Source organism: Amblyomma americanum, unplaced genomic scaffold (assembly GCF_052857255.1).
Source record: "Amblyomma americanum isolate KBUSLIRL-KWMA unplaced genomic scaffold, ASM5285725v1 scaffold_430, whole genome shotgun sequence".
Taxonomy (NCBI): Eukaryota; Metazoa; Arthropoda; class Arachnida; order Ixodida; family Ixodidae; genus Amblyomma; species Amblyomma americanum.
Genome location: NW_027526901.1, coordinates 106,125 through 122,071, shown reverse-complemented (window position 1 = coordinate 122,071; position 15,947 = coordinate 106,125). Strand labels below are relative to the sequence as shown.

General features: G+C 43.3%; 1 protein-coding gene across 4 annotated transcripts in view; it reads left to right on the top strand.

The window, feature by feature from the left end:
* The window catches only part of LOC144112626 (uncharacterized), a 42,236-nt gene extending 33,467 nt beyond the window's left edge, over nt 1–8,769 (top strand). For 3 of the 4 annotated variants that reach the window (XM_077645426.1, XM_077645425.1, XM_077645424.1), the window contains 2 exons: nt 4,359–4,511; nt 8,279–8,769. In XM_077645426.1, the coding sequence (XP_077501552.1) occupies nt 4,359–4,511; nt 8,279–8,416 (291 nt within the window). In that variant the 3' untranslated portion in view covers nt 8,417–8,769. The remainder of the gene's footprint in view (nt 1–4,358; nt 4,512–8,278) is intronic. The other variant, XM_077645427.1, reaches the window with a different exon arrangement.
* Nucleotides 8,770–15,947: the final 7,178 nt, after the last annotated feature.

Sequence of the window (15,947 nt, the reverse complement as noted above, 5' to 3'; positions counted from 1 at the left end):
GCTTTATGACCACCATATTTTATTTCGCTAGAAAAAAGTCCATGAGCTTAGCTTGCCTCTTCTCCTTGTTGATGGTATCCAAATCAGAAGGTCCAGTCCGTTCCATTGCTCCACAACAGTGACGACTGACACTGAATGTCGATGCAAGTTCAGCCGCAGTGCATGGTGGCTGGGTCTGTTTGCCCGAATCTTCGCCACTGCTCGGGTCTGCTTCCTCAGTGTCTATGATGTCAGCCACAATCTCAGCACAAGCACGATCTGCAATGGCTTGCACGTCGTCGTCAGCACTGACAAAATCTTGTGCTGTTATGCTGTCTTGGGCGGTGCCTGCAATCGCTGAGAACTCACGAAACTTGCTGACCAGCCATCCAGCGCCATCGTCTTTTGTGTCTAGGCATGTGTCGTCTCAAGCCACCACAAACTCTGCTTTGCGGAAGCAGTTCACAATTGTGCTCAGCTTCGTCATTTCAGGCACCAGCCAGCATCCGTATGGCTCCGAGGAGGTCCACCTTGAATTCGATTCTAACCCGAAGGTTGATTAGGAGCCTTTGCACCAGTCGGTGTCTATAACCAACCTTAAACGCTTTCACTATGCCCTGATTGAGAGGTTGAAGCTTCACCGTTCTATTTGGCGGCAGAAATTTGATGATCTCCTGCAACTGGCAGGCGACATGATGGGCAGAACAATGGTCGAGGAAAAGACAAGCCTTGCGGCCTGACTTCTCCAGTTCAGCATCCCACATTCGGAGCCACTCGGTAAAAAGATAGTGCGTCATCCAAGCCCTCTTATTAAATCCATATATACCCTGGAGGCGTTTCATGTTTTTGAAACAGCTTGGAGACCTGCTTTTGCTGATAACCAGTGGCAGCAGTTTGCATGGCCCATCCATATTTGCAGCGAGAAAAATCGAGATGCGCACTTTGCTGTTCTTTCCAGCATGGCATGCGCTGCCTTTCATGTGCAGAGTCTTAGTTGGCAGAATTTGCCAGAACAATGCTGTCTCGTCTGCGGTGAATATTTGAGACTGTGAAAAGCTATCGCAAATCTCTGGCCGCTCTTCCGACAGCCACTTCTTTGTATCAGTGCTGCTGGTTTTCACCTGTGAGGGTCTTTCCGACGATGCTGCCAACCAGTGCCATCAGTGAAGCTGTCTTCTCTGATGGCTACAGCAAACCATCTCAATTTCTCCATGAGCATTGGTCCACCGACAGCGATGTTTCTTGCAGGGGTCTTTAAAACCGAGGCGTACAAAGCTTGTTTGGCCTTGTCGTACGTCGGAGCACGCATACGACATGCTCCAGGGCGACTGGATGGCTCTGCCTTCAGCTTCACATCAGTTTTGTTCTTCAGGATTGTACTCAGTGTGTTGCGAGAGCTCCGAACGCATCGGCGACAGACTTTTTCTCACTGGCCTCCACCAATCGAATGATGTCCGCCTTTGTTGCCAAGTCTAAATTCTTGCGTTTTTTTTGCATTCATGGCTCTCGAAAATGTAAAACGTATGGCACCGCACAAGTCTTAAACAAACTCATATTGGCCTCGCAAAAAGGAAATGAAAAGAACGACCACTGTACCGTATCAGTCCAGTCATAAGCCCGAACAGCACCGACAGGGGTGATGGCCATATGGCTGAACCGTTGGTGACAGCTAGCTGACATCGCTTGTTTTGGCTACTCCGGTGGAGTCAGCCAACCAGCATGCAGAAACCTGGCGCCTACAGGCCTGCGGCCAGCACGGTTTCCCTCTTCTCAGCACCTTGCATGCCCCTAGGGCCATTCCAGTCTCTGTTCACACCCCACAAAGTTCTCATCACGTGACTCTTGTGCAGCTCCGCACGAAGGCGTCCAAGGCCAACGCCGCGCACAAGATGAGATTTCGGGAAGACCGCGAACTCTATTAGAAAAAGCCCATGTCCATGTGCATGGGTGTGCAGTGATAGAAGTCCACTTCCAGGGTGGGGTGTGTTAGGAGAAGCGCACTTGTGGGGGCGTGGCGTGGCATGGAGTTCGGTACATCAAATTTGGAGCGCACGGCAGTTCGATAAACGCAAACATATTTGCAATACTTTTACATGAGATTCCCAATGAGATTTAACAGCTGTTCAATATAGGCAGTATTTCGATATATCCGGGTCAGAGATGTCTCGAATCGACAGTATATGAGGATGCACCGGTTGAAGTTTCAAATTTCTGGTGAGCGGGAGGCCTTCATGCCATAGTTGCACGAATACATAGCATTATTTTTTTCATTTCATTGGTTTCAGAACACAACTCGCATTATATTTGTATGCAAGGTATGAATGTAGCATGTTTTTTTTCCACCACAAGGACAAAGAGAGAGAGAAAAACTTTTATTTGATCCATTAAGGGTTTAGCGTTCGATCTTCGTCTTCATCGCTGCAGACTCTTGACCTTCAAAGCAGGGTTGGGCCCCTAGTCCAGGCCTCCACTGAGTCGCGCTGCTATAAATGTACAAAGAAGCTGGTGCGGGCTGTTGAATGAGAGGGCGCTGAAAAAATTGAGTGGAGTAGGGAAAGGAAAGGAGGGCTAAAGGACATAGATCTGCACATTATGAAACACGAAGCAGCAGTGGCACAACGGTGACGGTAGTCGCTGATGCATGGGAGGCTGTGTCTGTTATGCGTTGGAGGCTTTGCTGCGCTCAATGGTTTCTGAAGTGTTGTCTTGGATAACATTGATGTATTTTCTGTTGCTTCTGCACTTTTGCGTGCCGTCCACTTGGCTGTGGTTGCCTTTAATACCCCTGTCACACGGGACTTCTTCTCGGCCTTTGCCGTAAAGTTGTCTTATTGCACTAAAGGAGGAAAACCGAAAAGGAGCAGCGACGCTGCTACACGGCAAATCCAAAGGAGCTAGAACGCGGCCTCCGTGAATGCCAAAAGTCATTGCTGTGTGTGAAGCGGCACTAGTAACATTATGAAATAAAGCAGACGGTAGCACTTCAGCTAAGAGTGCATTCGTTTATGTTGGAAAAAGTAGCTATCACGATAATAAACGAGCGTTCTGACGGTGAGAAACGGATATTTTGAAACAAAGTTTCTTTTTTTTTTCATCGTTCTCGGTCCGACCACGGTAGGCGCACTTTTCCGTTCGGCTCCTCGTTGTGTTCGAGAAGCGTGCTTTGTTGCTTGTGTCTTTTTGCACACAAGAAAACTCGAAACACGCACTCAACAAAGAGCAAACGAAGAAAAAACAGCAAAGCGAGATGCGCAAGCACGTGTGTGTCGATGCGGCTGCTGAAAAGCGTTCAAGTCCTTTCTTAGCAGTGTGGATGTCTTTAGTCATAGCCTCCTCTACGGTTAAGTGCACTGTAACGCAAAATTAACCATTGAATAAGATAAATTAGATATTTTTTACGGTTTCAAAACTCAAAATTGCGTCAATTTTTTATTCTTTGAGCTCGCTAGCTGGCGCTGCCGTCTGGGTTGCTCCTTTAAGCAACTTTAAGGCCGCTGACGGCCGCCTTTATTGCTACGGAACTTTATCGCAAAGGTCTCGACGCTTTGCCGTGTAGATGCGCGTCACGCGCCTTTGGGGCAAAGGACCTTAATTTCTAAGACCTTACAAGTGCCCGTGTGACGGGTATAACAGGCCGAGATTGCATTGCAATCGTAGTGTGTGTGTTATTGTGAATACAGTGTTTCTATAACTGGGTCTAAGTGTTTCTATGGCAGGAATTCAATGATTTTTACAATGTCATATGATATTCATGGTTGTCACGATTCTTTCTGGACCAAAGCAAAAGCCTGCATTCTACTCTTCATTGCGGCACTTTTATTTGCAGAAGTGGTGGCATTGTAAGGTTTTTGCATGAGATACCATTTGCTTCACATGTGGTTGAGGAAGGCTGTACCTTCTGCTGGAACTGCAGATGTTTTCGTCAATAAGATCTCCTTGCTTCCTGCGTCATCTTTATTGGCACTGTGACAAAAGATGCCTGCTGGGTTGTTGGTGTTGTGAAAGCATTTTAAGCAAAGGATGTGCCCTCTTCTCTGTACCCAGAAAAGATTCCAAATCGTCAGTCAAGGAAATTACTGGGAGGCTTAGCAGTCTAATGTGTAGAAGTTGCTTTGTATATATCAGATAGTGAAATGAATGTCAGAGAAGTTATGAAAAGGAAACCCATTTAATGACATGTCTGTTTTCATCAGTATCCATCTTGTACAGGCTACAGCAGACAGGCGGGGTTGCACTCTTTTGCTGGGGCTTGCACGGGGAGATTGGTGCTTCGTTTTGTCCTGCTGGGATGTGCATTTTTCTGGGAGACAGAGCTCAAGTTGGAAGTGGATTTTAAGAATGCTGTTCATTTCTGGTCTGGTGCCTTTGTGATTATGCAGCAGACGCAAGCTCAAAAGCCCCCCTACTACCCTGGAGACACAATCTACTATAACACACAAAGCCAACAGCACAAGCAGCGGCCCACACCTCTTCGGAGGCCTAAAGCAGCCATTCCCATTGTGCCTCCTCCAGAGTGTCATGGCACAGTGCAGGTTGGTGCAGCACCCAGCTGTAACCATACTTGCACATTGCACACTTTATTGTAGCACTCTGCTTTGCTGGTGGAAGTTTGTGTGCATGGCTGCTTTCTTGGGTGTAGTGGGCTATTCCCACCTTCGTGGTTACAAAGGGTGGTTTGTTTTAGCACTTATGCCATTTATGCTGCAGCTATGCATGTGTCCTGCTATGATCTCTGGCCACTTCCATTTTCTTTATTTTCGTTTGCACGATGGTGTGTCAGGGTCTGACTTGGAAGCATGAAGCTCATGATGGCTGGCGGGTTTTGCTTGGATGTGGCTTGCAAGTACTTTCTGATCTTCAGGTCTTCTGCTTTTTTATTGTTTGCTTTATATGCCACCTTTGCGTTGCTTGAGCCTGACTGGAAAATTGCATTGCTTGTAACAGCTTAAAAGTAATGCTTCATTTAAGTGGAAGGAGGACACCCAAGCGCTGGCGTTTAAGGGTACTGTAGAACCTGAGTGAAAAAGCTGTTCTGATATAAATAGTAGTCATTTGCTTGAGCATCAGAAAGGGCTAGAAGGAACATCAAATTTTGCAGCATGATTTTACTGAAATTTATCTGTTTAAATGTTCGAAGTGCATGAAGCAGATAACCATTCAAATGGCAAAACACAGATTGTGATTCATACTTTGTCAGTTATATTTCTGTACATTGCCTTTTAATCTTTTTGGCAGTGCTGTCATAGCTTGTACCCTTATATAGTGTGCTGCTGTGTTCCCGCCTTGTGAACTGGCACGGTGGCTGCATTCCTATGGAATTGAAATGCTAGAGGCCCGTGTACTGTGCGATGTCAGCGCACGGTGAAGAACCCCAGGCAGCCGTAATTTTCTGAAGCGCTTCAGTATGGCATCCCTCATAACTTGAGTCATACGGGAAATTAAATCCTAAAACCTAAACCTCACATGTGAAGCAATGCGAGGCCAGCAATACTGGCAAGTTATGCGTTCATCTGCCAGTCAAACGAGTTGATACACTCATCTTTGGTACTGTGCATCAGTGCACATTATTTGCCATAAATCACAAACAACAGTATAGTCTTGGCTGATATGTTGGTGGACATTTTGAGGGAAACTACCATTTGAGGCACAATAATTGACCACACATATGCAGTAGAGCCTTGTCAATTCGAAGCCCATTGTACAGCCTAAAATATTCGAATTAGGCAGAGTTTTGAATTATCCAAAATCAAAACAAAACGGAAAAGTCAAGTGCAAAATGTTGTTCAATCAATTGCAGCACTTTACAGTCATCACCATTGTACTCTACAAAGTTTTGGTAGATGTTTAAATTTCCTCTCATGGCGGTAGCTCGTTTTGACTCATCATAGTCGCCGCGCCACTGCCAGTTGGCTGAAATTCTGTCACTCTGGTCTCAACGTCCACAAAATATAATTGCGCATCTCTCTTTGATGCAACTCGGTCATTGTCAAAGCTTTGCTGTTTGCTGGCGCGTTCATACTCATACGATGTTCTCAGTGCACAAGCGTGAGTGGCAGCCAGTGTTGGATACGTAAAGGTTAGTGGCATAGCTCAGCTCTAAGGTGCATGTGCCGAAGAGCGGCTGCTTTGAGTTGAAAAGGAGCTACGAAAAGAGAGCACGTGCAGTCCTTCCGGCTAATCAGGGTCTGGACATGGCACGGCGTTGTTTGTATCGACATATTTGGCGCTCGTGCTCGCGAAACAAAAACTACGCTCTTTGTTGGAGCTGGCACTGCCAAGCATGTCGACGCCACCATATGGTGGTCCGGTGTCAGTGAACTGCAGACGGTCGCTTTGGCCGGCATGACGTTGCAGTGCTGCGTGCAAAGTCATCAGTGCCGCCACTTTCTGCGCTATAATACGTGAAGCATCGAAGGGTCTGATTAAGAGTCGCTCTGCTTAATGCACGTTGCACTTATCATGAGCAGCGTTCCGCTGCATTACCAGTGGAACTCTAATGCTACCGATTTTGTGGTGAAATTGGCCATTTCCGCTTTAGCACCTTAGGTCTTTGTGTTAACACATGTGCAAGCTGCCAATTCAAATAAATTGCTAAAATTTATATTACAATTTAAAGCACCATATAAATTCTACCAATTAGGATTTTAAATTACCAGAGTTCAAAGTATCAAGGTTTTACTGTAGTATATGTGCTGCAAAAGTCTCAAAGTCTTCTGCCCACATTAGTGAGTGCTAGAAGAAAAGCTTGGGTGAGCTGGTATGCCGTTGATACAAACAGTGTGAACTGGCACAGGGACGAAAGGAACACACACACAGATGAGCGCTGACTTCAAACTAAGATTTTATTGCTTGCACTGTGGAAATAAACAAGTCTGCACCTAAATGACAGAAAGCATGACGAATAATGACTGGCTCAAAGTTCAACAGTCTGCTACAACTAATTACAATATGATTAGTCCAAGAATAAATTGGATGATGGAAAGGTGACAGTTGAAGGATGCATGGATTTTGTTATTTGAGGAACCCAAAAGGCATTCCACAAAACATTTTTTTCCCCTGCTGTCAGTTATCAGGTCTGGGCAAACATTGACGTTGTATAAGCCAAATGTTTTAGACAGACTGCTTGAGTAGAGTTCAGAATTACTTAGAGCCTGGTAAATATTGGATGTAACATTAAATTTGGCTTTAGTAAAGCAGCCAAAGAATGAATTTTTTGGCCTGAGAGTTGTTGCTGCTCAAGCTTTCATATACCTGTCAAGGCTACAAAATTTTCTGGGAGGCACCTGAATTTCGACCAAACGTCATGATCGTACTGAAATGACCTTATTTTCACCAAAAATTACCCCCTGCTATTTGGGATATATTTTCTTCAAAAATACGTGAATATATATGCAAACCATACTTATTTATTGTACTATTACAATGCACTGCCAGCATCACTATGGGGCTATTTCATGTTTTTGACAAATTTTTCTAAAGCAGTGAAGTCTAAAAGTTGAGTTTAGTGCGGGAGCTGCTTTTTAAAATTTTTCGTAGGTTAAGCGCATTTCTGTTGAGCTATTATGGCAAGTTTTTAGCTTGTTCACCATTTGTCCCGAGATAGTTGGCAGATATTGTAATGAAGTGAATGGCAGGCAAAAAGGGTTGGGATTCGAGAGCATGGTGTCCACCTGAAAGCATCGATGCCTGTGTCAAATGTGCACAGAGCTCATAGATAAGAAGAACACTGCAGTGTACTGCCTGCAATACCATCTGCACTGCTAAATATATGCATCATTGCAAGGAATGAGTTTACATGCATGCACTCTCCAAACCAGGCTCCTGTTTCAAGCCCTGCTTGTTTTGGGAATACAACGCCTGGTTCTGTTGTGCAAGTTAGAATGCAGACCAAGGATGGCAGTGCTCGCAAGCTAAAATAAATGTGCAGTAGGTAGGAGTGCTTTAGAATATCCTTAATGGAATTCTCTGATAAATTTTTTGTTGCAGTTATTTGTTCCCCCCACTTTAATGCCGTACTAGCATGCGGGTACACTGATAAATAAATGTGTGCTGCTTGAAGGATATGAAGTACATTTCATTCAGTTTAGAGTAAGTTTTATGTTAAGAAATAACTCAAGAAAAATATTCAGCTTTTTTTTAGCTGCAAAGAAAGTCTTGGACTGTGCATACTTGTATGTAGATTGCATGCAGCACATTTTGCATTTTGTTGTGTGCGAGTGTGAGTCTCAGAAACTTGTGTGCATGGTCATGCTTTTGTCCGATTTTGTGACTTTCTTTACATCCTCTTTCTTAATTATAGGAGGGTACCTGTGAAGCGGATGGTTCTGCAACCCACGTGAGCAAGTCAGATGACGACCCTGATGACAGTGGAGCCGTTGTCACGGAATCGGCTTTGCAGGAAGGGCTGGCAGGACAGCAAGCTGTTGAACGATTGTAGCAATGCCCATGTCATTATTGCCCCAAAGTGCCACATTGCTCCTGCAGTGTATTCTTTGCACACCACTTCCTGAGAAGTTGTCAACGGCTCTTCCTCATCCCTATGTGACGTAACCTCAGGCGTACCACAGGGAAGCGTACTTGGACCCTTACTTTTTCTAATCTACATTAACGACCTTCCCACTAACATTTCATCCCGTTTACGCCTTTTCGCAGACGACTGTGTTGTTTACCGTAAGATCGCTTCTGAGACTGACCACCTGACCCTTCAAAATGACCTTGACACTATTGTTGATTGGTGTCAAAACTGGCAAATGATTCTTAACCCTAATAAATGTAAATCAATGACTTTTAGCCGCAAGCATGTTGTTTTAAACTTCATATACTCTATAAATAATACCTCTCTATCAAGGGTTACGTCGTACAAATACCTTGGAATTCAGTTCACACCAAATCTTTCTTGGTCTTCTCATATTTCTGCAGTCTGCAACAAAGCGTCGAGGACATTAGGTTTCATACGCCGGAACCTTCGAAACTCACCTAGCTCCGTTCGAAAACTTGCATATTTTACATTTGTTCGCCCACAGCTGGAATTTATCTCACCTATATGGTCTCCCCATCAAAAATATCTCATAGATATGCTCGAGTCCATTCAAAGCAGAGCTGCCCGGTACATTTTTAGCAATTATAGTGCCCTCGCAAGTGTATCCCAGCTTAAATACCTTAATGACATACAAATACTTGAAATTCGTCGCTCCATTTCACTTCTGTGTTTATTCCATAAATATGTTCACACCCGTCCTTCGTTGTTACCTCTGGCATCACCTTTCCGCTCTTCACAACGCTTACACAATCAACTCAGCTTCAACCGGATATATGGGAAGACTCTGTCGTTTAATTCCTCTGCATTACCTAGAGCAATAAAACTCTGGAATGATCTTCCTGACAACATAATCTCTTTCATTGATCCTGGTGAGTTTAAAAAACATCTATGTATACATTTATTGCCATAGTGATGTTCGAAATGTACAACAGTTTCATTTGTTCTTAAAGTTGTTTCGTGTCTGATGTTATTTTAACTCGGTTTTGTATAAATTTCGTGTTCCTTTCTTGTATTTGACTTGTACCGCGTTCTTGCACCGATATTATGGTTTTTTTTTCGTTTTTTTTTCCATCTGTATGTACATCTGTATTTGCCCCCCTCACCCAATGCTCTTCGGGGCCTGTGAGGTACTAATAAATAATAAATAATAAGTGCTTTCCTTCTGTGTCATTGGACACTGTATCACGTCCCTGCCTCAGTTATTTGAGGTCCTTTCAAGCAAAAGAGGTGTGTCAATGATGGCATTAAAGAAACGAGATCTATTTTCAATATAAGAGGTATACTATACAAAGCAAAGGGGTCAAGGTTGTCTGTTTCTCGTTCAAAAATTATCTATTTGTCGCTTGTTTGTGATGGCAGCTTCATGAGTATGGTAATGATTTTTTACCTATTAGAATGCTGACATAATCTATGAAGGCATTATTTAGATATTGCACTGTAAATGACTCCTGAAAAGGTGGCACTTCAGTGCACTCTTGGTTGAGTTCAAAGTGTCAAATATTGAATGCAATGGAAGCATAATGAAGATGACATTGTGGTATACTTAACTGCTCATGGACTTTTTGAAAGCTTAAGTTATTATGCAATCTTCCTTTCGCTTTCCTTTTTTTCCTTTTGTGTGCTTGGTGCCTCTTCATTTCTTAACTTTTTGTGGAATCAGCTAGCACAGAAAAATCTTGTTAATTTGACCTTCTTTAATTCATGAATTCTGAAATCCAAATAATTCAAATAGCTCTCATGGCTCTAGCCAATGCCAGTGCTAGTATATGGCATCGAACACTCGTTAATAAGTATGCTGCTGGGACTGCACAGATTAATTCAGATGGGCACCTGAAGGTGGGCAGTGTTGAGGTATGACTGGCACGGCAAACGATTGTCCAGATATTCCTACTCAAGGCAGGCGTACATGAGTATGTGCCTCTCAGTGTAGTTACCAACATGTATTCCCTAAGGCAAGTCTTAGTTTTAAGATTAATAGTAACTAACATTAAAGTAGCCAAAATTACATATAGAAAATATGATAGAGAAGACAAAATTATATGAATGTTGCTCTTCACTGCAAAGAGGGTCATGAAAAGACCTGAATGAAAATTGAGAACACCACAGTGAGCCATCAAGAGAAAAACTACAGCTATATTGTTAAAGAGATTGAAGTTTCTAAGGAACAGAAGTTGATGATACCCTAGCTAAAATGAAAAAACAAACATGGGCAAGATGTGCAATTCAAAGAGAAGCTAAATAATGGTCCCTTACAGAAGCAAGGTGGATTCCAAAGTATGGCAAACACGGCAAAGGGTCAGGTGGGCAGATGAGATTGAAAATTTGCTGTGGCAATGTGGCTGACACAGTATAGGAATTAATTGAGATATTATAGAGACTCATTTACAGTAGTGGATATCGTCAAGCTGATGATTGTGAACAAATGCTGTGCAACGTTCACCAAAGAATACATGCATATTTCCTTGAGGTGCTACATTCACATTAGTACATGCATACTAAATGCTGTCAAGTTTCTGTACAAAACATGCATGCAATGGGCCGATGTATTGCAAGTGCTGAAGTCTGAAAAATCCTGCACATAATTTCAAGTAAAGCATGCGAAATAATCACAATACATTGTTTTAAAGATAAATGCCTCTGTATTTTTAAGCCTGGTGTTTCATGCCTCTGGTCAATGCAACATTTGTTTCACTTATTTTTCAACAATTAATGCTTTAACTACTTCAAGTGCACCGCTTTCTCTTCATATCAGGCCCTGATGACAGGACAGAACCAAAAGTAGCTTAAGTGAGACTGTCAAATTAGTGTTGAGACAAAATGTGGAGATTTTAGGCACCAACAAGAAATGCATTATAAGCCAATAAAACAATTTTTTTTCTGGGTAATCTTGGCAAGCTTCAAAATGAAACCTCAGTGCTTCACCATTTTCATTCCTTGAGAAAATAATCGCCTGAGGGGGCCTACATGTGCCACTCCAATGCCACTAGCAAGTTACTGAAAAAACTTTTCGACTACTTTTGCAAAGTACAATTTGTCACCTAGGGCCATAAGGATACAAGGAGCAACATCTGGTGTAATTTCAGCCAGTATTTTTTGAAGGTGAAGCTGTCCTTTTACAATGTGATCGGTCATGAGCGCTAGCGAGGTAGAAAATTTTTTTGGCAACTGCAAAAACCATCTTATTTGCTGTGTCCATAAAAGACACTATGTTCTCAATTTTTATGGCCAATCCTGTTGATGACATCAGAGCTGTTAAGTCTGTTTTGTTTGGCCTGCAGTGCTCTTCACTATGAAATATATGACCAAACACTGAAGCTCTGGAATGTTTTAAAACTGGCCCATTCACAACGCTGCCAATGTTAGATTTGACAAACATGATTTGACAAAGAGGTGTAAAATAGAGGTTGTCGTTTTCAGCTCCTAAAATACTTAAAAGGATGTGTACTATGGTGGAAAGACAGGCTGAAAAACAAATGAATCCCAAAGTACCTGCAGAATTAAACATAAAACTAAGTACGTTCCATGCTGTGAAGGAGTTGTTTATAAAATTCCTTTTTCCTGCGGACAAGTATACATTGGCCAGAAGAGTCGTATTAACATGCATACTAGTACATTGGAGGCTAATAGACCTACTAATCTAGTCCATCATGGCAGAGGCTGCAAATCTTACTTCCCTACTTTCATCACAGTTAACTAGGGAGATTATGGAGGCTTTTCACATAAAGAAAAAAAGTAGATTGTGCGTTAGCAGCCCGTCGGTTTGCCTGCATGACAGTGAGGTTCGTTTCCTTGATTCCACGTAGCTACACGTCTGTTTGCTTTGCTATCTTGTTTGTTTGCACTCTTTATATTCCCTGCTTCCTGTGAATAAACCTTCAGTTGTGAGTTAGCGCTGGTCCTGTTGTTTTCTTTCCTTTAGCGCTATTTTCGCTTAAGTATGCATCACCAACTCGCCTGTCTTGCCATCGTGTTGAACGGCATTCTTTTTGTTTTTGAAGTTCTAGATGACGACGAAGAGAATTATGTTTGCGCTTTGTGCACGAAGAGGGTAACCGCCTCCACGTGGTGCCAGTTGATGATATTGATGAATTTAGGCCCCAAAGCACCATGGACTTCGACAATAGGATATTGTATTCAGTGATGTGGCGGAACTCCACGAATGAAGAGAACACGGGCACATACAGTGCTCAAGTTCTTATGCTGGAAGCGCTAAAAGCATGAAATGCTTTTAGCGCTTCCCTTGACAGCAACCTTGGGATGAGTTTGTGCCAAAGTTACGAGAGAACCTAGAGGGGAACAAAAGAGAACATCTGGGCAACCAAGAGGCGAATCTAAACGACCTTGGGAAACCACGTCTGCTTAAGCGACTCCTGATAAAACTGATATCCCCACCCACCTGAACAGAACAGATATGGCTCCATTGCAGCTATTTCCCCAATGGTCACTGCAAGAGCAGATACACACTGTCTACTCTATCCATGGCACTGAATTCAACGAAAAGGTGGTCTTTATCATATCCAGATTCACTAGTGTAATAAGTGTCACAAAAAAAGGAATGCTGCCAAAAGCTGGTTGTGTCTGTTCCTATCAAAGCACATGATTATAAAAAGGCACCGTATGCTTACTGTGCCAGTAAGGTCCTCTCATTATTAATGTTGAGTAGTCTTCGATTCATTCGTACTGCACTGCAAACAATTGATTTTAAGAAAGGTGCACAACTACCTCCCCTCTCGGTAGACTCCTCAACCCCACAGTGAGAGAAGAACGTGCCCTAGCAGAACTGAGATGCCTTTGAGCATGGTGCTACTTTCCTTCAATACATTTCATGCATTCACCTACTCTCAGGGATGGGTTTTATTGTGATTTTTTTTGTACAGTGTCTTTTGCTGCAGCTAATAAAAATGGTATGTTTTCTCGTCCACCGCACCGAAGCTGGATTTTTGTTATATTAATTTGTTGCTATGCGACATTTTTATTTCTCCTTAGCCCCTTATTCAATTCTTCACGGTTTCTTAGTGCTCATGGTATCTGAATCAAGCTATGCAAAAACACCTGTTTCCTCCGTGTCAAGTTTCTGCAATAGTTCTGCTCTACTATGTTTCTGAAGATTGTAATAGCATGCATCAAGGAATAGGACTAGCGATCTAATATGGTTCAAATTGAAGGCACAGCGCACAAAGGACAGGACTAAGAAAGAGACAAACACGCTGCTGTGTTTGCAATGCAGATCTAATATGTCTTATAGGAGCAGGTGCAAATTAATCGATAATGCTTTCATTCATACAAGCATGCTAGCAAGAGATGGCATTTGTGGCAGTTGACATTTGAAAAGACTGCACTTACATCAGATCTTTCTACTACACCTGGCTTGTGCAGTTGTGGTGAGGTTTGAAATTAGTGTCCAACAGTCAGTTACTGTGTGCTTTACCTTTTTTTCTCAGTTCCACTTGACTGGTGGCATCATCATTTACGAAGGCCAAGTCGAGAAAATATTGACCAAGAAGAAGCCGACATTGGTTTGCAAAGATACTGCTCAAGCTGTGTGGAGTAATGAAGTGCTTGCCACCAAAAGCTTCAGTGGCGCAGTTGCTCCTAAGCAGTGGGCATTGGGGGAAAAACAAAAGCAACCTTTGACGCCACAGAAGATGTAATTCATGATAGGTAAGCAGAGCGTTCCTGCATGTTGATTGTGCTCATAAAAAGACTACATGTGACTTTGTTATTTGTAGCAACAATGAAACACAGGGGCACTATAAAAGGAGTAGACATTTCTGAGGCTGTGCGGAATGTGCCTCAGATGTTGACAGAAAAAATACAGGACGTTAAGAAGGCACTGCGGAAATTTGATGTGTTGAATGCTTTCAAGAAATAAAGAAAAAGTAAAGTGTTCTGACTGAGTGATGCTCTCTACACCTGCTTTTCGTACCAGTACAAGCCGAAACCAGCTACTGTGGGGATCAATGAGGACTATCTGCAGCGGGGACCAACTGAAACCAGTTGCAATGGGGAACAACTGGGAATTGTTCCATAAATCATTTTAACTGGAACCAGTTAGAGTTGGATTCCCGGTTAGATTCCCAGCTGGAAATTTTTACCAGGGTGTGTTCGAAGATCAATAAATGTAATCCGGATGGCCCATGAAACGAGAAGGCACCCCCTGCAAAAAATAAAAACGTAAGGGAAATGCACGCTAACCTGACCTTTTTCAGAACTGTGCACTCTTGTCAAGCTATAGTCACTGCAGTTTCAGCAATAACAAACAGGAAGCAAATGAATTGAAAGCCCAGTCGGGATACCTAATCGAGCGTGCTCGTTGTTTGATAACAAGCCTGTGCCAGGGTTGTTAATGCGCAAACGATCTCGCAGCGTGACACAGCACTGTGGAGGCACTGAGGCGCTTACTGACTTGCTTATTCGGCTGGCTGGCAAGCGCACGAGAGTTCCGCTGAAGAAGCCATCAACTGGCATTCGCATAGTCCACTCCACTGTAGTTGTCTAAAATGGGCACAGTCCACTGCAGCAAAATATGTCGAGGCGACTGCTTTCGCAGGTGAATTGCTGTTGTCCACATAGTATGGCACATGCCCACATAGGCGGATTGGCCAAGAATTAGGGGGCACAGGGGGTTTTTGAGGTAAATAATTCCTGGAAGAAATAAAATGAATGGTAAGGACGGAAGAAGTAAACAAAAAGGAACAACGAAATGAAACGGGAAATTCATAACGCACGCAGGAGATCGAGACTGATGTTTAGAGCCGAGTGAAATTATAATTGTAAGAATAAAAATAATATTAGAAAAAATTTTTAAAATTTAACAACGTGAGTTGCTCCTCAGCGGAAGGTATCCGGCATTCTCGAGCCATCGTCGTCGTTTCGGCGAACACTGTGGTCCCGCGCTACCCCAGAGAGCGGCCGTGCCACGGTGCGCACGCGTTCCCGCAGGCATACTACATTGCTTTTTACCTTTCACCCTATCTTTTAGGCTCCCTTCAACTCGCACGTGGCACTGATTTTATAGTTGCAATGAAAGAACTGCGCGATCGAGTCACGGACGGCGTAGAGCCAAAAACGCAGTCAAACGCTGACTTTGCCTCGTTCGCGCAGATCTTTGCATCTATATAAACCAACCAGCCCGACAAGTTCTACTGAAGTAATTATAATGTCCGGGGTGCTAGCAATCAGACCCGCGCAATTTCCGCTCATTTATTCATGCAGCCACTTCTGCTACGCAAGCAAATGGACAACACAGGCGTCGCACCTTGAGCTTGGCGCTACAGTTCTTTAATATATAGAGTGCAAGAACGTAGAAAATTAAAGGAGTTTTTACCTGACACAAAGTGGTCGCTGCAGACGCACGAGTTGGCTGTCACGGAGACCAATCAACATTCACATAGCACATTGCCTGCGCCCACTCTGCTATTTTGGCTTC